The following is a 20779-nucleotide window of genomic DNA, read 5'->3' as shown; positions in this document are numbered from 1 at the left end:
AAACTGGTAGAAATTTATGCGCCAGCGATGAGCTTTAAACTCTGCCATTTGATGTGCCCGAGGAGCAGATAGAGAGAGAGAGAGAGAGAGAGAGAGAGGGAGAGAGAGAGAGAGAGAGGGAGAGAGAGAGAGAGAGTCGTCTCCCCCGAGTGTGTGGGAGTGAGGTTGGTTGTTTGTTTTTGTTTGTTGCTTTGCTTAATGTCAACCCACTAACGCTCATTAGTTTTAGTTAGAGTGCTGTGGAGTGTCGTACATAGAGATGGAGAGTAATACATTTGGAAAAACAAGAGACCCACAGACAGAGGCCTCTCAGTGGGTCAGGTCAGACAAAAGAGAATCATCATCGTCGACGTCGTCGTCGTCGTCTGGCCTCAATTTGGTTGGACTTTGGTCCACACCCCTGCTGGGGTTTAAGGAAAACCCAGACGCTGTCAAGTGGGAACCTTATTGAAAGCTATGCAGTGGCCTGTAGCTGTACTCCTTCATCTGGCAGTGTGTCAAACGTGGAAATGCTGAAAAGGCCTATCCCTGGTGGTCTCTCCTCTCCTATTTACTTAGCTCACATTTCGGCTCACTCTTATTTACAATTTGTTTGTTGTTGTTGTTGTGGCTCGTCTGGCCCTTTCATTACGCGCCAATGTGGCAGGATTTCCCCTCCTCTTTTGGGTTTCACTTTTCACGTTAATTGAGAGATGCTGCAGCAGCATCTCCCCCCTTCCACTGACTGCTGGCCACAAGCTGAAAAGTAAATTAACACGAAAAAAGCGCACATGGGAAAGCAACCCCACCTTCAGCCATAAACGGTAACAGCATTCACAAAGCACACACAACAGCAGCATGCACAATCATGCATGTCTGTATTTGTGTGAATGAATGGCATTTACACATGCGAGAGGAAGAGAGTGAGAGAGAGATGGTGGGGGGAGGGGGGGGGGGGGGTTTGGTCGCTGCTTGTTTTGTACGAAATGAGAGATTCAAAAGGCAAAGCCAAGCGAAAGAACTCGCGAGAGCAATTAAAAAGCTCAACAACAAATTGCTGTCAAGTACTCAAAATTCAAAAGAGAGCCAGCGTGTGAGAGTGTGAGAGAGATGAAGATGGTGATGTCGGGGAAGAGAGTGCAGAATAGGAGAAAGATAAAGGGAGAAGATGAAGTAAGGTAGCTTTATGCTGTAATGAAATGAAAGTCCACTCAATTTTCAACAAAGTCGGCTTAAATAAGGGCAAGGAGCGAACACTTTGAAAAGAAAGATTAAATAAGAGAACACTAATGAATCCCTATGTAAAGAGTTCCGACTCCGAGACTGGAAGCTTAAATTAAAGTAAAAATCTTATTTTTATAACCCCGTAGCGTCGGGTTATTGAATCTCCATAAATGCAAATGTCGTATTCCTGGCATAAGTACAAAGGCAAACGAACTTTATTTTATTATGTCACTTGTCGGGGAAGTCCATAAAGTGTCGAAGATAACTTCTCCATTCAAGAGCCCAGCCCAGTGGGTGGTCGTAGAGTCGCACACTTGGATCTAATTTGAAATCATTTCCATTTTACTGTCATTCTCTCCCGGCTTCACTTAATTTACTATTTGACTCGGCGGAGACTTATGGGAAGCAGCTGCTGGAATGATTTCATTTTGGTTTTACTTGCAGCAGACACCAGAAATTGGCGCCCCATTGTGCTATATCCTCCCGTAGATACCCGTAGCACCCGCACTCCTTCAAGGAGGAAATTTATTACTCCCAGAGAGTGGAAGAGTGGCTTAAAGGGAAGACATTTGCTGTGTGTGGTGGACCGAGTCCCGACTGGTAATTGCAGTGAACATTTTACCATTTTCCAGCAGAGCGAGTAAACAAATAAAAAGCCAGAGAGCACGTGACTGGCATAGACTGGCATACCAGAAAAAAATGGCTTGTAAATGTTTATGGCTGAAGAGGCGCGCGAAAACAGCTCACAAAATGGCCCCCGCTCCGTGGAGGCATCTGGGTGGGAGGGCCTCTGGCCTTTTGGTTATGAACTTGTTGACGTCGCGGATCCCGCTCCCTGACACGCAAAGGCAGAAAGCGGTGGGTGCCTGCCAAAGTAATTTCCGTTTGGGTCTGGTCAAGTCCGGGCCCGGGTCCGGTTCGGCAGCGTCATTTCCGCTTGAGCTTCAGCTGCTTGCAGTTCATCTCCGCTCAGAAAATTGGCCACAATATTTTAAAATATAACTCTGCGGATACATTTATTATTGTAGGGAACTGTTCTCTTTGGGTATCCTCTAGTCTCCTCTCCATTCATCTTGATCTGATCTCGGTTGAAGCATTAAGTTAACGTGTGCCAAATTGCCCAAATCCGTTTTTGTTTTTCTCCTGCTCTGCTCATTTATTATGCAAATGTTTCTCTCTGGTTTTGTTCGTGTTTCAGTTGAAAGAAATTGAAATGTCGGTCGCGTAGCCAATTGCCTGGCAAATATTTGCTCTGTTCCGTTGTTTGTGGAGAGATTAATGCAGCAAATTGGCAGTGAAATTGAAAGGCATCATCATTATCAGCTGGGGGTAAGCTTTGGTCCATTTGCCAAGGCTTAAACCTCAAACCGAATGTCCCTCTTTCTTTGTGTGTGTTTGGGCTGGACAAAGCGGAAGTGTTGGGATGTGCAAAGGAATCGGATAGCTGCATTGGTCAGCTAAATGGATGGTACATATCTGCCATCAATGTGTTGGTCAGTTGCTGAGAGTGCCAAAATGTTGTGGCCACATAATGGGCGTTCGAACACCTGCAGCAGTCGGTTCGGAAATGGCTGTCTAATCGATTGCATTGTCCATGTCTTTAGCATGAAGAAATTCTCAATGCTGTTTGAATAGCTTCAAGAGAAGACTAGACAAGAAGTCAAACAAGAGAGATTGCCTGTACCCAAGGCGAAGCTTGCAATAAGCGCAGCAGATCGAGAGAGAGCGAGAGGTCCAGAGAGAACTGGGGAGAGCTTCCGCAAGCGAGCGAGATGCAAGTTTTGGGTAAAGTGGTGCGCAGTGCTTTAGGCGAACAATTTAAGATAATTACTTAAGGCAACTTAGAGCACTTTAATTAAAATATCATCAGTAGAAGATTGTATATCGGATTGGCACTGTGAACAGACCGTATATGGGGGAGGAGGAGGAGAATGCTGATAATGCTGAGCAGGGCAGGAATGCACTGGATCTGATTGGGAGACCCGTTCTATTCTGCTGACATGGCTCAGCTTGGTGGAATTGGAGGCTCTGTTGCCATGGGGCGCAGGGGGCGTGCAGTGCAGTGCGTTGTGGTTCCCTTTGTAGTCCGAACACACTGACTTGATGGCATTTCCATTGTGCTCAATGGCTGGCTGTGGCTGCTCGATTTGCACAGTAGGGGTAGGGGAGATTACAAAGCCACACCTTCCAGGAATCCTTTGCACAGAAATGCAATAGAATATGCTGCTAAATTCGAGAGTATCGAGTTATGTTATATAATCGCAAACAGCTATGTACCCCAAGAGTGGCAAGTTGAGTGGAGGCAGCTTGCTGCTGCTGCTGGGACTAGTTTCCAAAAAGTTTTGTGGGCGAATGCACCACAGACATTCCATATTTCTGCTCCCATTTTTGATGACATTCAGTACAGAAGCAAAACAAGTTGCAAACAAGCAAAACTTTGCCCCAAAGAACAGGGGGGGGGGGGGATGGAATGGGATGGGAAGGAAAGGAATGGAATGGATCGCAACAAAAGTTGTTCGTTGGCGCATAGAAACCGCTAGTTGGTATTTGCTTTACAGCTTCTTTTCTGCCTTTTCTTTTCGTTTATTTGTATTCTCGCTCTCGCTCTCGCTCTTACTCTTTCGGTATTTTATAGTGGGACAAGCATAAAACTTTACTGTACGAAAGTTTCGACATTCGGCAAAGGCATTCTGCTCGCAGAGTGAGATGTGCAAATAAAGAGGCAAACTGACAGGCAGCGAAGGAGAGAGGGAGCATTGGTAGCGGAGCGCGCTGTTGAGTAGCGACGAGAGAATGTAACGGGATCTGGCTAGATGTGTTCATATCATTTACAAAGCTCGAATATTTTACGAGCTTTCTCTCCCTCTCCCTGCCAAAATTGAAAAAGTTACGTTTGCTTTTAGTGTGTGTCTCTTGCTTTTGTCTTTCTTTTCTTTTCTCTTGTCTTATTTTATTTTTTTAATTGACTTTGTTGCCTGTCGCATGAGGTATAAAACTGTGAAAAAAGTGCAGCGTAAAAAATGCATGGCACACCATTCCCATATGCACGCACCTCCGGCGTCAAATTGAATTTTGATTCACTTTACGATGGCGTCGAGAGCTGACAACTTTACCAAATTGCATTTGCACATTTCACACGTGGCTGCTGCTGCCACACATATTTCCCATCTCTCATTTCGCTTTGATGCTGTGAAGAGCCATAGGGCCATAGAAATCAGCTATTGGTTTCAGGCAATCGAAGATTTAGGCAATTTACTACCAGATGGTTCTCAGTGTATAATCTTCTTGCAACTGAACTGGTTTAAAGCGGCTGGCATATCATTGCCTGAACACAGATCCCTCTTGCTGGTCCATTGAGATTTGTCTAGACCGGAAATGAGACCCAAAGCCGTCTGCCAATGGGATGATGATTGGTCGTACAGCTCTGGTGGCTCTGCTTTGGGTCGACTGTCCCATTTCATGGATACTCGCAGTCGTATCATAGAGAACGGCTCTCCATTCGTTCTTTGCCATTGTACCTCTGGCTCTTAAGGTTTTAGCATAATTTAAATAAATTTTGTGCCAAAAAAGAAAACGAGAACAGAGCGAAAGGAAGGATGGATGAATGGAAAGCGACTTAGCGACAATCCGCTTAGCTTGACGCAAAAATTTGGAAATTTAAACCGGAGTTTCTGCTTTTTATTTCGTTGCTGGGGTGGAGGAAAGGGTAGGATATTTGCCGTAGAGCGGAGCATTTCCAATCAATTGAAATTCAATGCTGTGCTGCCCGGTGGAGGATGCCATTAACAACGGATCCGGAAGTGGAGCTTTGGACATGCAATTTAAAATCCATTTTTGCACACCCAAACACCAAGCGCTGGCAAACAGACGGGGAAAACAGAGGGTCCCGTTGGCTTGCTAGCAGCTCTTATGACAGTTCCACAACACCATTGGGGTAGGGTTTCGATTCGGCCAGAATGGGAAATGCAGAAGGCATTCCTTGTCCAACATTGAAACAAATGTGGGGCATCAATGTGGGCTTCTGTTGGGTAGAGCTTAAAGCCATAAACACATCACGGAACATGATAGATTCTCGCTTGATTGCTTTCGTATTGCCTGCACCCATCAGCACCATTAAATTTTAAATTAGATTTTATTCCGCCGCATATGGAGTTCTAAAAGTAAACCGCAAATGCAAGCCACACTTGCCACCGCCACTGTGCCGTTGCCACAGCAGTTCCTGCTGCTACAGTTTGCGCTCGTGTTTGGTTCTATTATGTCACAAACAAGTGACAACGACAACGACTAAGCGGATTGTGTAGTCTTGCCCTTGGCTAATATCCTGCTCCTCCTAGTCGAGCCCATTGTCATTGTCGGCCTGTGTTATTGGATTGACTTAATGTGCTCCTACAACCCAACCCAAGCCAGCTGCTGCCACACACTACAAATAGATCAGTCAGCGCACACACACACACACAGTATCTGCCATGTTAATCCGAGCTGCTCTTCCAATTGGCATTCAACACGTCCACGTGGCCTCCAGTGTAAATCACACTAATTAAATCAGAATGTGGCATTAAAAGTTTACGGCCCGAGGCAGGAACAGGACTGGACCAGGACTGGTACTGGTACTGGTACTGGACCATCATGGGACCATTAATGTAATCATTTGCCATAAATTTGCATTTATGACGCGTCTCGCGTCGCCTCGGGCACGTTGTCGCTGCCGGACGACATCTTGGCAGCGAGGCGACACTATGTGGCATATTAATTAAAGTGTCGTCGCTAATGAGTTAGATTAAAGCGGACACGAGGCGGCTATGGAGCAGCTTCAGTCTGTGTGTGTAATTGGCAATATCTGAGCAAGGATTACACCTTCTGTGTGTGGGTGTGTGTGGGTGTGTGTCACACTCATAACAGTGCCTTTTAATGCACGTTGCTCACCCGCACCGCTAATTCCTTCCTTCAATCTCCACGAGCAACTGCTGCCAATTAGCAGTTCGTCTTGGGCGCAGAAGAGTATGCTACAATCTACTTGATTATGACATATACAGCTGGCTAATTACATTACATGTGTGTATCTGATGGTGGGTGTATGTATGTAGATACCCTCTGGTGTGTTGCCGTAAAGTGGGAGCATTGAATCCTTATGAACCTGATAAGCCAGCAGGAACGAGTCCCCTTTGGCGCCACAGTTCCAAGTGCCACACACACAAGCAGAGGGTATCGTCTGGTCGAAACACTCTCGCATGCAACATTGGAATTTGATTTGATTTGCTCTTTCATTTTTCTTCAAGCGAAAGCTTCCTTGATTGAGTTTCCAGCTAGCGAATATTATTTAAGAAAGAAAGTCGCCAAAGAGAAGCCATGAAATGGCATAAAACGAGCGGGGACAGACAGAGGCCAGAGTCATTTTTAATGTTTCTTTTTAAAATTGTGCCCATTGATGATACGAACAGGGAAGAGTCTCTCCTATCTGGAGAGACCAAAAGTTCAAATTTGTACTGAAGCCATATATCAGAATTATTCAGCAATAACTATGGAAATGCCATTAGAGATAGGAGGCAAGTGGGGGCCTCAACAACGAAAACATAAACTCCAAGGAACAGGCTTTGGGTGCAAGTGAGAATACTTGTTACAACCAACCATAAGAGAAACCATAAGACTTTGTGTCAAATGTTTAGGTAATTTATTGTCTGGGAGTGCATGCAAAAGTTTGTCTCTGGCTCTGGCAGAATATTTGATGGCGTTGAACATTTACCAAGTGCCATTATTAATACAAAATATATACAAATATCATGTGTGTTTTGTGTCTTGTTGCCACAGGGCCACTGGCCAGGCGAAGGCTCTCGATTTGCTGATGGTCAGGTAAAGCCTTCGTCACGGGGATTACCCTGAACCCAGACGGGGGGGCCTTACTGCAGCTGCTTTAAATGCAAACTTTCGTTTCAGCGGAATATCTATTTTCATTATCTTTGCCAGAAAAACGAAAAGTTGCTTGAGCCAGAGAGAGAGAGAGAGCGAAACTCACTTTTAATTATTTACGTCTAAACAGAAAGTTGGCCACAAGGAGACGGACTGCTGCTCGCCGCAAAAGAGACTTTTGCCCAATTGCCGCTTGCCAGCCACCCCACAAGAAATGTTTGCCGCGAGAGGGGCTGGCAGAATCCTTGGGCCTCCTGCCTTCCGTTTGCAATCGCATTACTTTAATGTGGCAACGGGAAACGGAAGGAAGGAAGCGTCGAAACTTTTTTAAATCTTTATTTATAAAAGCATCCGCTGAGGCAGCAACAACTTTTCTGTGTCACTGTGCGTGGGTGGGGAATGGATGGAATTATTTTGGAAGCCACAGTTTTGCGGCTGGCCCTAACTATGTGAACAAAAGTTGCTAAATGCTTGGGGGGGACAAAACTTTTGCCCCCAACCCAAAGGAGAGCGGCAAGCAAATATCCTTTAGTCCCGCTTAAATTGGCTTATGTCTAAGACGTGCAACTTGTTTGGCTAATTGATAAAATTTTTGGTCGTTCCTTTCCTCTCCGCAGTGCATGCGCGCCTATGTGGAGTTCGAGATATCCGAGGGCGCCTACGAGATCTCGTGTCCGGATGCCAAGTGCCCGGCACAGGGCGCCATCTCCCTACCCGAAATTGCGAATCTAACCACAACGAACCTGCTGAAGAAACATCATCGCTATCGTCTGAATCGAGGTATGAAGCGAGTCGAAAGTACAGTTCAAAATCGAGAAGTTCCATTATCCGCCTGCTGTTTCTTTTAGAGATTGAATTGGACAAGACACGCACCTGGTGCCCCCGTGCTGGCTGCGAGACAATCTGCATGGTGGGCGGCTCAGCGCAGGGACAAGCCAGCGCCATTTGCCAAATGGATGAGTCGCCCTCGACATCACAGAGCTACACACCGCAACTGGAGGGTGGCGGTGGCGCTACCGTGGGTGTGGCAAGCGAAGGCGGACCTGGTGCAGGTGCAGGTGCAGCCGTACTCTCATTGTCCGTGCACTGTCCCTCCTGCAAGGACGAGTTCTGTGCACTCTGCAAGAAGGCTGTAAGTGGACGCATCTGCTGTCAATCCTGGCTGGCACTCATCCCTGTTTCATTTCCCCATTGCAGTATCATCCGAACATAAGCTGCGAGGAATTCGGTCGCCGGCTGATTGCCGATGGCCAGGACGACATTGGCATACCGTTCGACAATGAGCTCATCAAGTGCTGCCCCATGTGCGCGGTGCCCATTGAGAAGGACGAGGGCTGTGCCCAGATGATGTGCAAGCGCTGCAAGCACGTGTTTTGCTGGTACTGCCTGGCCAGTCTGGATGTGAGTCTCGTCGAGTTGTGTTCCCGAGCGTTATCGAATAACTCAATTTTGTCTGTCTTCCCCCGTAGGACGACTTTCTGCTGCGTCACTACGACAAGGGTCCGTGCAAGAACAAGCTGGGCCACTCGCGTGCCTCGGTTGTGTGGCATCGCGCCCAGGTCATTGGGATCTTTGCTGGCTTTGGTATTCTGTTGCTAGTGGCCTCGCCACTACTGCTGCTGGCCGCCCCCTGCATCATCTGCTGCAAGTGTCGCGGCTGCAGTGGCTCTAAAATTGACGAGGTGGATGCCGAGCTGGAGGAGGAGGTCACCGCCTTGCAGGGCTAGGCAGAGGATCTCCACCATGCACCATCATCATGACGAGACCAGACCAGACGAGACGAGACGATCACGATCACGATCGGTTAGGCTACGACAGTTGCCACCTGTAGGGGCAGCATCTCAATTGTTAATGACGAAAGAGCAGCTTACGTACACTTACTCCTACTTTAGTTATTCTAATTCTAATTATTAATTGTATATGTGTTAACTAAATTGTGATATTTACAGTGATTCGATTTCTAATTGAATCGACAAATTTGTTGAGAGCCCAAACAAAGCAAAGACCAGGCCAGATTCGCCTTCTCGACTCTTCTTTGGGTTCCTTATTAATATATTCTTTCCACACTCCCCACTACTACCCGTATATATGTACATATGTACATGCCTACATATATTTGACTAAATCAATCTGTATACATCATTAGATCCTCTTTCTAGTGCGTAAGTTAGTCTAAATCTATTACGAAGTGTCACAGTATGTATGCCTCGTATTTCAACCTGTGCTTTTAATCACCACAAAACCCTCCTACCGGATCCACAGTCGCACCCCAAAAACTCCTCTCTCTCTCTCTCTCCCTCTCAAGTATTACACATGCAAATAATGAATCCGAGATCATTTCGGGTATATTTGTTCAGCGGCTTGGCAATGCTTTTATCTACATACAAACACACTCACATAGCTACATATATAAATCCAAGATATACTTGCATGCAGGAGGTGTATATGTTGTCACTACTACTGTTTATTGAATGTATTTAAATGTAAATGTAAATGTTATATGCAGCTAAAGCAAATGTACGACAGATTACTGCTGAGCAGAGCACGCTGCCTCGATGGCAGTGTGGCGTGTGCGCAGGCAGGGCTTGATTAATGTAAATTATTGAATTATTTAATGCATATACACACTCAAAATATACACACACACACACAAACACACACACACACACACACACACAATATATCAAAATACGTTTAACATAATTACGCGTGTATATTTCAAGGAAACATATTTAAAATCTACTCTTAATGTGAACAACTACCGCGTATGCTGTTTCAAAATAAAAATGTTAAAAGAAAACTTTAGTTTTTACCGTTGAATGTGAGAAGCTCCGCTATTTCTCATTTCAGATATGCGCATTCGGATACCTGAGATGCCTCGTATGGAAAGTTCATCTGAAAGACAATACTCAATACTTCTGATGGAAGATACTTTTGTATCTATATCGAATCCCAGAACTGAGATCAACTAAGTGTTGATACAGATGGAGCCAAAGCGTGAATGTGCCGTCACTGCGACCTTCTTCCCGCATCCTACTTGGATAACGGAATAGCACGCAAGCTCATATAACATAAATTACATTAAGAACCCATTTTGTATGCATTTATAATGAATTGATTTCTTATGAATACAAATGTGTAGCATACTTTCGGGGTGCCGTGATAGTATTTTGTCGCATTATTTGCAGTATCTTTTGGGGACTGGGTTTATGCTAAAACGTGTGGCATACTTTCAGGCCGAAGCGACGTGTTTGTTGTACAACAAATAATTTTGTTGTATTTGAATTTTACTATACAAAATATATGTAAATAACAAAATTGTTTTTTTTTAATTTAATCGCTACAGCGAAATTGGTTGGACGAGGTACACGTCTTACTAAAGATTTTGAAATCCAAAAAGGAATTGATTGCGGAACGAACACCACAAATATATAAAACATAAATTCATATTTATAATAAGAAAAATTGATTCTTAAATCGGATTAAATTATTGTTTCAGTGTTGAAAGTCTGTACATGCTAGTAATATCAAATGGAACACAGAAATCGTGGAATATGATTTTAAGACTAAGGTTTTTTTTAAAATAAGATGGTATATTTTGGTATATTTGATCGATAATTCCGCTGGAAACTAGGGCTGGGAATACATCGATAGTGGCACCAATCGATAGTGGACAAATTTTTAAATAAAAAAAAAAGTAATATATAAATAAGATTTGTATTTGTAAATAGTCCTGATTTTGAGGACTTAGACGCTCTATCAGGTCCATCCAGCAGCATGGAAGACCAGGCATGCCCGCGGTGCAAGACCACCAAGTACAGGAATCCGTCGCTCAAGCTGATGGTCAACGTTTGCGGCCACACGCTGTGCGAGTCGTGCGTGGACCTACTGTTTCTAAAGGGATCCGGGGCATGTCCCGAGTGCATGGTGCCACTGCGCCGTAACAACTTCCGCGTGCAGCTCTTCGAGGATCCCCAAGTGGAGAAGGAGGTGGACATCAGGAGGCGCATTCTGCGCGACTACAACAAACGCGAAGAGGACTTCGGCACGCTGGAGGAGTACAACGACTACCTGGAGGAGATCGAGGACATTGTGTACAACCTGTGCAACAACATCGAGATCATCGAGACGAACAAACGCATCGAGGCCTACAAGCGGGACAACCGTGATGTTATCCAGCGCAACAAGACGCGCGTGGGTCGCGATGAGTCCGCCCTGGAGGAGATGCTCGAGCTGGAGCGCGTGCAGGAGGAGTCGCGCAAGAAGGAGCTCGACGAGCTGGAGACCGAGCACAAAAAGAAGAAGGCCCGTGATAAGCAGGCCCTCATCGAGGAGCTCATGTACAGCGGCAAGGATGCTGCCCAGATTGTGACTGAGTTTGCCGAAAAGGCAGAGAAGCAGCGCGAGGAGGAGAAGCAGCTGCCGCCCCCGAAGTCGTCGAATGAGTTCTCGACGGGCATCAAGTTTGGTCAGACGGCAGATCCCACCTTGATTCCCGTACCAAAGTCGGAGGAGGGTCCGCTCTTTGTCTACGAGCCGATGATTGCCATCACAGACGGACCCACTCCACCGCCCACTGATGAGATCGAGTCCTTGGGCTACATCACCCACATACGTCCCGAGACGCAACAGGAGAACGCCGGCGGCTTCACCTCCACCATGGCCTGTGAGCGTGCCCTCCAGGAAGCGCTGCAGGGTCTCTTCTACACTCCCACAGCGGGCGTGGCAGCGGGCATATGAGCGGCCGAATAGGATGACAGAACTAGAGCACAGCACGCTTATTTGTTGAACAAATGTGTCCTATATAATCCAATCATCATACCATAATATATCTACTTAATTTACTGCAATGAACATTGGATTATCAATTATCATTTAACATTTGTTGCGATGTGGGAAAGGAACCAGTCGAGAAGTCGAGAGTCTGCGGGCGCTCCCATTTGATTACAGACTTGCTTTTATTAAATACTTGCCACAGTACATATATATACATATATATATATAAACGTAGGCGTTGTATGTATATATCCTAGACAATCATACAGGGGGGGCTTTACTGGGGGAGGGGGGTAGGTCGGTCTCTTTTTATACAATATACAGATTACAGATAAATTATAAGGTAGTTCAACGAGTAGCTCGTCACATTCTAGAATCTAGATCTACTTGAACAGTAAGAGGTAAATATGTTTCGCGATCGTGCCACAAGCGAGATTTTTGGCCAAGCACATGGATGTCGGATGTCGGATGTCGGATGCAGGATGCAGGATGCCGGTTGAATGGGGAAATGGTCAAATGATTGAAGATTACAGAGTGTGCAGTGCGGATGATGGTAATGATTGCGATATACAGATGTGGCTTCTAATACATTTAAAATGTTTCAACTTAACTACAATGACTCATGAGTTACGATAGGGTGGGGTGGTACCCGTAAGCGGGTTCTGTCTCCAGCCAGGACCAAGCAGCGGCTTCTCGAGGGGTTTCTGCCAGTGGAATGTGGAAGCTGCTGCTGCTGCTGCTGCGCGGGGGGCACATCTTCAAGAACTATCAAACAGTTGGCAGATTGTGTTTAGTTTCACATACGCTTAGTTAGATGATAGCATAACATTTAATTTGGTCTTAATAATCTAATTTAAAATGTTAACATTTAGTAATAGGGTTTCGCACACGCCTTTCGTTGATTACAGATAGCTAGAATTAGAGTGGGGCCATGCCTGACCGGCGGCACGTTGATTGTTTGCCATTCACTACTGTTAGTTAGTTGTCTTATTGTTGATTTGATTTGATGTTCTCCTCTTGCTTTCTCCTCCTGTGATAGTTCCTCTAAAGCTTAAGCAGTTCAGTGTCTTGGCGCAGTTTCTGGATGGGTCATGTGTGGTGTGCCCCTGCCTGGGATCGATTTGGCTGCGTGTCTATTTATGTATTCCTCATATTTGCTCTATTTCTGTATTAACAACAGCAGCAGCAGTAGCAGCAGGCGGCAGTAGTAATAAATTGCAACTTTAACTAAACAGAGTCATCTGCACATGGACGGGAGAATAAACACAAAGGATGAATTATTAGATCGGGCCTCGAATACATTTTGCTGGGGCAAAATGCAAACTGTACTCACCGTGGTACCACCATTTAGTCTTTTTGGGATTTTTACTGCAGGTCTTGACGTAGAGCGCATTGTCTGGAGGCCGCTTCTTCTCGCGACAGCTGCTCAACATGGAAGCTATGCTAAGGCACACGGATTGCACGGACAGCGCCGGTGACCAGTCCTCCGTCAGAATGGACAGGCAGATGTGTCCATTGCTGTAGACATGTGGATGCACGGGTATATTGCTGCCAATGAAGGTCACCTGCGAATAGACAAAGGACAGTCAGTGTCTTGTGTGTGTTGTGCTTCGCTTGCTCATACCTCAGGCGAATCAAAGGGATATTTATTGTTGAATTTGAACAGCAACTGGAAGTCCTCGCCCTCGTAAAGGGTGCCCTCGAAACCTTTAATGTTTATTTTCCATCTGTAATCGAGGGAAAAAGAGATGTGTACGGTGTACGGTGTACGGGTAAGTGAGTGTCCAACAATTGCTGGCTTTGTTGTCACATTCGCAAAACGCAGCTCAGGCCGGTGCTAAATTAAGTTTTTATTTGTTTGCGCTTTTATAATGTGCGTCTGGATGAAACCCGTTTCAGTTTTCGCTGAACTTGGCCTACTCCGATCGCTGAGCGCGGTTCTGCTGCACTTACTCGGATAGGTTTTGCTGTACACTTTCGGTGTCGACGGTAACACCCGGTGGCGGCTCCTTGATCAGGGACATCAGCTCTTTGTGCAGCCGGCGCTGTAAAGTACAAAGGAAAAGCAAGGCTTAGCGAATTACTTTGATAGCATGGCACGGCATGGCCATGCCAGTACTTTCTGCCCTCCCATTCCGTTTATCTTATCGATAAAAAACACACCTTCAGCCAGGCCACATTTTGCTGTTGCCTGTTTTGTGTGTGTGTGTTTTTTTTGCACATCGGAATTGCGCTTTGTGCTTTGAAAACCTTTTTTTCCAGACCACAGCCTTATCTCTGCGCCATTTCTCTTTTGGCTTACAAACGTCAATAGCCGCTATATAAATACTTAGTAGAGTAGGCTGGCACTTGGCACATAGTCATATGTGGTGGTATATAATGGTCTACGATAAGATAAAAACGAATGTCACTGAAATTTATAGAGCTGTCGACTGTTTTTCCTTCTTTCAGCTTCCCTTTACTTTCCTTTCGCCCATTGACTCGGTCTGTCAAATAATATGGATTCAAATGTTGTTTTTCTGATAAAAAAAAAGGGATAAGCGCAACACTACTACGTCTTAGGGATAGCCAGGAGAGTTCTTGGAAGCCCATTTACCCCCTGTCCCCATTTCACACTCATCCAATGACGCAACCGCAGCAGAACCCATACGAAAGTATCGAAATAAATTGCATTTGGTTCAATATTGAATGCGATCCCACAGACTGGTCAAAGTTCGAACTGCTCTCTTGCATCCTCTCTCTCTCTCTCTGCTTGCCACTCTCTCTTTGGATACTTGCCTCCCAGCGCGAGTTGTCCAGCTGCAAGGGCTTGCCGCATTTGGAGACGGGCGGCGTTTTCGGCTCTTTTGGCTCGGTGATTATTTCCGATTTGGGTATTTTGTCTTTGGTTTTCTTGAATAGTTTCAACATTTTGCACACTGTTTTTTTTTCGTGTAGAATATCTGAGAATTTCTCACAATTTTTCACTAGTTCGACACTTTTCGGTTTCTGTTTTTTGTTTTTGTTTCTTTGTTTCTCTCACTTTTCACAGGTTGCCTAGATAAACTTCAACTTTTAGTTCGGTTCTGTTTGCTTCGCTCTGCTTTTGTGCGCCAAGTGCGCCAACGTTCGTCGGACGACTGCAGGAAATCGGCGAGAAACTTGCGGGAGAGTCGAGACTGCAAGGCGAGGCGCTACGCCATGACGGCGCGACGTGTTTGCTTGTGTGCGTTGTGTTCGATGCTAACCCCTCGTCGCCTGCCCCGCCGCGGGCTGCACAATACATTCATTTTGCACCATCGAAAATGGGAATTCGCAAGTGCAGCGGGAGAGGAGTTGCGGAGAGACCTAGAGACCAAAACTAGTTTGTAATACTCGTAATACGCGAACAAGTTGCCCGCCACAGCTGGTTTGTCTCTCCCAGATCACGAGATGGCCACACAGTTCCCCTCTCGACTCTCCCGCAATGGCCATTGGGGCTTATCGGGGCACGCAGGCATTACCTGATAAGGATTCCGATTAGATAAGGGACCAAGATAGGGGCACACAAATGAAAACAGAAGAGTATTTAATACGAATATATATGGCTACTGGGAACAAAAGATGCAAAGGTGGCCACGGGACGTACGCCAATGGGGCAGACACTTCAATTGATGCAACATTGAGGTGTTTTGCTTTCTGCAGTAGCTGACTTCACCCGAGAACACTGCAGTTAGAAGCTAATTAAGGCAGAGATAGCTGCTCCCAAAGGTATTAGTAAGAACCCTGGTTAGGGGGGAGGCCCATAAACACACACCTGGCGTGGGGGTTTGGGGTGAGGGTAACTCGAGTTTATTTTAGACCCCATCAAGTAAAGAAACGAAAGCTCAACAACACCCGAGAAGCACTAAACGAAACCAATAAACAAACGAAATGCAATTCAATCTAATGCCAAAGTCTGGGAAAAACCACTCGCTCGGATCGGATGATAAGTCTTTGGCTTGTGGGCAAGAGCAGCAGCTAAAGCCAGCTACTCGTACTACAGTCTGTTGTGGTTCCTTTAAACAATAACACTCGAGCAGCTCCCAACTTAACGCACAGCGCAGAGGGTAAACAAATAAACAAAAGCTGACAGACAGACAGGGGAAGGGGAAAGGGGGAACGGGGGAGTCTTTGTTTCTTATTTTTTACGCTATTTTTCGGGGAATATTTCTTGTGTAAACAATTTTCGATACTCTTGTGGGCTGGTGGCGGATGAAAAAGCGTGCCAAAAGTATTCGAGGCTGATAAACTTTTCCACAGCTGATTGGGATTGGGGGCGGCAATGATTCACATGCACACCCACAAGCATTTGGCAATTGGTTTGGTCCACATTCAACGTTCAGTTTTTGAATCTGAATCACGCTAGGGGCAGGTCCAAGGCAGACCGGAATAAACCAACCCGAAGAACCACTTTGGCCAAATTATGCAACTTTCACATGCCCCAAAGCCATATAAAACCATTTCCTGAACGAGAACAATGCTAAGCGCATTACAGAAGGGCCCAGCAGGGACAGGGCGCAGCATGGGCTTGCACTTGGGATTGTGCTTTTGTTCTCTCTTTTGTCGTCTGTTTTTCATCGGTTGTTGCAACCTTAAACTTGCTGCTAAATGCCCTTCTTCCTTCTGCCCTTCGCCAGCAATCGATACTGCTACGTCATCATTCAGCCGCTCTGACGTCAGAGATTGTGCTTATATTTTTCGGGATTTAAATAAGCGGAAACCTGAGCTCTACCTGCCTGGTGAGCGGCGAACATGTGTCACTGTCCCAGCCCGCGGCACCGTCACGTTCACGTTGGATGACAAAGCAGAGGCAACAAGTTTCAGTCCACCCCGTCTTCGTCTTCGTCTTCGTCTCCGGCCAAGACCAGTCCCGTCCAGTGGCATGGTGCTGATAGAGCATCCCCTGAGCTGATTGCTGACGCTTCCATCGCGAGGAGGACGTGTTGTAAGTGGCGACACGTGAAAGGCGCGTGTAAGTGCCATAAAATGCGATCCAAATGGGAGCAGGCAGCGAGTGGCAGACACAATTCAATTGAAATTAAATGAAATGCATTACAATTTGCAAGCAGAGCGCTGTAAAATCTGTAAATCACGGCAACAATCCGCAACAATAACAATGATTAATTTGTGTTTTATTGATAATTGAAAAGTCGAGCCCCACCAGCACAACGGACAGCGGAAGGAATGCAAGAACCGGCCGGCAAAGACACATTTGCTGATCAAAAGAAGGTTGAGTGATGTTTGATCACAACGATCAGAGAATTGCGCAGGCAAATACAAGAGACAGGTCTTTCCCCTCTGTAATCGACAGGGCCTAGATCTCGTCACGTTTGGCGCGGTCACTGACTGCGATAACCCCAAAAACAGAACAGAGATGGAGCTGCGTTCATCCGAATTGTTATTTCAACTCCCTCGTTAATCGTTTATCGCTCGCTCATTGTTTCTGGGTAGCGCATCAATGGGCAAACACTTCCTTATGGCCCACACTCCCATTGTCTCAACTCGTGCCCGTCCCATGCATATTTCATGATGGATAGCAGCAGATCAACAAGAAAGAGCCCGTCAATCTGGATACGACTTCCTAATTATCGACCAGATTATCGTTGGAGCGACATAAACTGGTTGCCAAGACTGGGCGACAGCCAATAGTTTGATAGTTTGATTTCGACACAGAGATAGATGGCTAGAATTTGGTTATTTATAAAGTCTCGAGGCGTAACTAGACGTCGTTGCTTGGGAGTGCCGAGCAATTCATATTTTGAACGCGTGCCAAGATGTCACTCGGGGGAAAACGAATGACACTGCGTGTGGTCGGTAGGGGAAACGACCAAAAACAAAACGAAACGGATCAAAAGTTGCGACAGAATCTGAGGAGCACTTCTCTAACCACTTCGGACTGGATTTCGCGTCACAATATCATATAGAACGGCGCGTGCGGATTCGCGTGTCAACGCAAACTGACTGAAAGCGATGGACGCAGAGGCAGATCCGATGAGCTTTTATTTTCGGCAGACAGTGTGCGCCGGTATGTGTGTGCCGAGGGCAACCGATGTGAGAGCAACCATATGAGAGTGGCATATACAATGGCCACAGCACAGCACAGGATCGATGGGCTAGCCAAGGCTACTCTGCAGGCGCACTGTTTACGTGGCATAAACAAAACGGCAGCAGGAATGTGCACGGCAGTCGGTGCACGGGGAGACCTGCATTTGGTTGCATAAACACAGGGAGCACAGGCCAAAGCACATGCGGGTCGATTTGTTGATCCGTATTCGTGGGTGGCAATTAGCAGGTCGCAAAAGGCCTGCCTCACTGACCTCAATGTGCAGAGGCCATGCGGGACAAAGAGGCTCTTTCATTGCTGCCGCCGCTGCGCCTGCCTGCCTGCTGCAATTATATAATAATCAGAGATGAGTCTCGGCCGTCTCGACACTCAAGGAAGCTGGGAGAGCTGGGCTTTCGCCGATAAGCCGTCTCGCCCCACACTCTTTGCGAATGCGTCACGCCGCACTCAGTGCTCAGCGCTCAGAGCTCAGGTTGCCGAAAAAAAAAACGATAAGGTGACGTTGAACCTTGTGCAATGCTTGCGGAAGAGGAATCGAACGGAACAATCAGCTGGAGAAGGTGGGCGGAGTCCAACCGAAACCAAACGCCGGCAGCAAGCAAACATTTGCACAAGTGCTAGTGTTTGTCAAGGGGTTGGGTTGGGGAGGGGAGGGCTGGCTGCACCAAACACTCACCTCACTGGGCGACATTGCCGTCATGTTGCTCCTCAAGGTTTCCGTGGTTACGCCTCTGGGACTGCTGCTCCACAGTGCTGCTGTAGCTGCCACTGGACTTCAAAGAGCGCCTTTCTGTGTGCTGTGTGCCGTTACTTTTGTTCTTAATTTATTGTTGTTTTTAGAAAAAAAATTAAGAATTGAATATTGTTGAGAGTGCAGTGTGACCGTCTGGACATGTGCCGGAAATCTCAGAGGCGCACAAAAATACACAAATATGCACAGAGCTAGGAGCTGAGCAGCTGCCTTTATGAAAGTAATTTTTTTTGTTGAATTTGATTGTATGCTCCCAGCGACCTAAAAACGACAATGTATGCTCACAAATTTGAATGAAAAGTTATTGTAGTGCGAGATATTAGTACTTTCCCTTTAGTATTTTGGTATAGTCAAGTATTTTCTATCGAATGTCGATAGACAAAACATAGACAGCTGTTTCTTTTAAATTCAATTGAAATTGATTAAATTCACTTTTTTGATTGTGATTCCTATTGAAGTGAATTCAAAAAACGATAGCAAAAGAGCGGCATTTTCTTTCTCGACCAATCGAGTAAAGATTATGAGCAGTGAAAAGATAACCAGGCACAGGGAGAGAGAGAGAGAAGTTTGTTTTAAATGTTCTTACTGATATAATGGACTGATAAGCTGCACTCACTATCTAAACAAGTGCCGGGCGCCGTTAAATAATTGAGCTGCAGGTTGCTGCTGCTCAGTACCGGATCGGGATTGGCCAGCGAATCAACCATGCATTTCGGAGTGCTAGGCAGCGGCATTATTGGTCTCACGACCGCCCTGGAGCTGCAGGAGCAGTTTCCCTCGGCAAAGGTGTCCATCATTGCCGATCGCTTCAACGAGGACACAGTCAGCTATGTGGCGGCGGGCATCTTTCGACCGGGCACCAGTTTCATGGGCCCCACCCAGGAAATTACGCAGTACGATCGCTTGCTGCAAGGTCATGTCCAGTACGACATTCTGATGCTTCTTTCGATTGCAGCCAATGGATGACGGATGCCTTCAACTACTGGGATGAGCTGCGTCGCTCCAAGGAGGCTCCTCTGGCAGGCGTGTGCCAGCTGTCGGGCTACATATACTCGCGCACCTCCCCCACCATCGTGCGGGTAAGTTGCCAGGCGTCTCTCTATCAGCGCTTCTTATCGGAATTGGCTTATTTCGATTAACGAGACATTGCCGTTTCTTTCAGAACCACTTCATTGAGAAGCTTCTGCCCGTGTACCGACGCGCCACGGAGGAGGAGCTGAAGCTGTGCCAGGGCGGATGGAAGTACGGCTCCTTCTTCACCACCTGCCTGACGGAGAGTCGCCTCTTCCTGCCCTACGCCACGAGCAAGTGAGTGCAGTGACCAACCAGTGCAACCACCAACAATCAATCACTCCCAACATTCGTTTGCAGATTCCTCAAAAATGGGGGACAAGTGGTACGCCAGCATGTGACGAACTTCTTCGATGTGCCGCAGAATTTTGATGTCCTTGTGAACTGCACTGGCATGGGAGCCAAGGAGCTGTGCAATGATCAGCACTTGGTGCCCATTCGGGGTCAGGTGCTGAAGGTGCGGGCGCCGTGGATTAAGACTGCCTTCTATGGCGACTACGACACGTATGTGCTGCCCGGCTTCGAGACGGTCACCTTGGGCGGCTGCCGGCAGTTCGACAGCTACAACACCGAGTGGTGCAAGTACGACAGCATGGCCATTAAGGAGCGCTGCTACGACCTCCTGCCGAGCCTCAAGAAGGCGGAAATTGTCAGGGAGTGCGTTGGACTTCGTCCGCACCGTGCGATCGTTCGTGTGGAGCCAGAACTGCTCACCAATGCGGTGGGAAGACGCCTAAAGGTGGTCCACAACTATGGCCACGGAGGCTACGGTGTGACCACAGCGCCTGGCACAGCCAAGTACGCTGTGAAGATTGTACGCGAAATGCTCGCAGGGAATAGCAAGCTGTAGGGGGACAGAGCTGTACTTGGGCTGCATTGTTATATTTGTTGATCAATCATTAAACTGTTTAGAAGCACAATCAAAGCCACGCAGATCTTTGGACCTTTATTGTGATGGCGTGAGGGCACTTAGCTTTGGATATTAAAAAAAATCATAAACCATAAAATAA

General features: G+C 46.6%; 4 protein-coding genes across 6 annotated transcripts in view; 3 read left to right on the top strand and 1 right to left on the bottom strand.

The window, feature by feature from the left end:
* LOC117579318 (la-related protein Larp4B) overlaps positions 1-9907 on the top strand; it is a 34437-nt gene extending 24530 nt beyond the window's left edge. Inside the window, exons 5-9 of one of the 2 annotated variants that reach the window (XR_004573461.1) lie at positions 7725-7887; positions 7956-8239; positions 8305-8508; positions 8577-8897; positions 8938-9907. Coding sequence is in view for 1 of the 2 variants with exons in the window: in XM_034265134.1 (XP_034121025.1) it covers positions 7725-7887; positions 7956-8239; positions 8305-8508; positions 8577-8834 (909 nt within the window). In the remaining variant the exon portion in view is untranslated. Of the gene's footprint in view, positions 1-7724; positions 7888-7955; positions 8240-8304; positions 8509-8576 lie in introns of both variants that reach the window. The other variant, XM_034265134.1, reaches the window with a different exon arrangement.
* Positions 9908-10767: 860 nt separating this feature from the next.
* On the top strand, positions 10768-11961 carry LOC117592352 (CDK-activating kinase assembly factor MAT1). Its single transcript, XM_034286046.1, has one exon. The coding sequence runs from the start codon at positions 10885-10887 to the stop codon at positions 11845-11847; it is 963 nt and encodes a 320-aa protein (XP_034141937.1). The 5' UTR covers positions 10768-10884; the 3' UTR covers positions 11848-11961.
* A 732-nt stretch (positions 11962-12693) lies between these two features.
* LOC117592354 (ubiquitin-conjugating enzyme E2 W) lies at positions 12694-18848 on the bottom strand. Of its 2 annotated transcripts, none has more exons than XM_034286051.1 (5): positions 18624-18848; positions 13837-13928; positions 13508-13610; positions 13217-13448; positions 12694-13124 (listed from the first exon to the last, which is right to left on the bottom strand). In XM_034286051.1, exons 1-5 carry the CDS (start codon positions 18645-18647, stop codon positions 13111-13113), a joined length of 465 nt encoding a protein of 154 aa, XP_034141942.1. In that variant the 5' UTR covers positions 18648-18848; the 3' UTR covers positions 12694-13110. The 2 variants fall into 2 exon arrangements, with proteins under 2 accessions (XP_034141942.1, XP_034141941.1); XM_034286050.1 differs by lacking the exon at positions 18624-18848 and adding an exon at positions 14662-14962.
* A 376-nt stretch (positions 18849-19224) lies between these two features.
* Positions 19225-20702, top strand: LOC117592351 (D-aspartate oxidase). The gene is made up of 4 exons (XM_034286045.1): positions 19225-19591; positions 19654-19777; positions 19861-20006; positions 20070-20702. The coding sequence occupies exons 1-4, from the start codon at positions 19404-19406 to the stop codon at positions 20617-20619; spliced, it is 1008 nt and encodes a 335-aa protein (XP_034141936.1). The 5' UTR covers positions 19225-19403; the 3' UTR covers positions 20620-20702.
* Positions 20703-20779: the final 77 nt, after the last annotated feature.

Source organism: Drosophila guanche, unplaced genomic scaffold, assembly GCF_900245975.1.
Source record: "Drosophila guanche unplaced genomic scaffold, DGUA_6, whole genome shotgun sequence".
Classification (NCBI taxonomy): domain Eukaryota; kingdom Metazoa; phylum Arthropoda; class Insecta; order Diptera; family Drosophilidae; genus Drosophila; species Drosophila guanche.
This window is presented reverse-complemented; position numbering and strand designations above follow the sequence as displayed.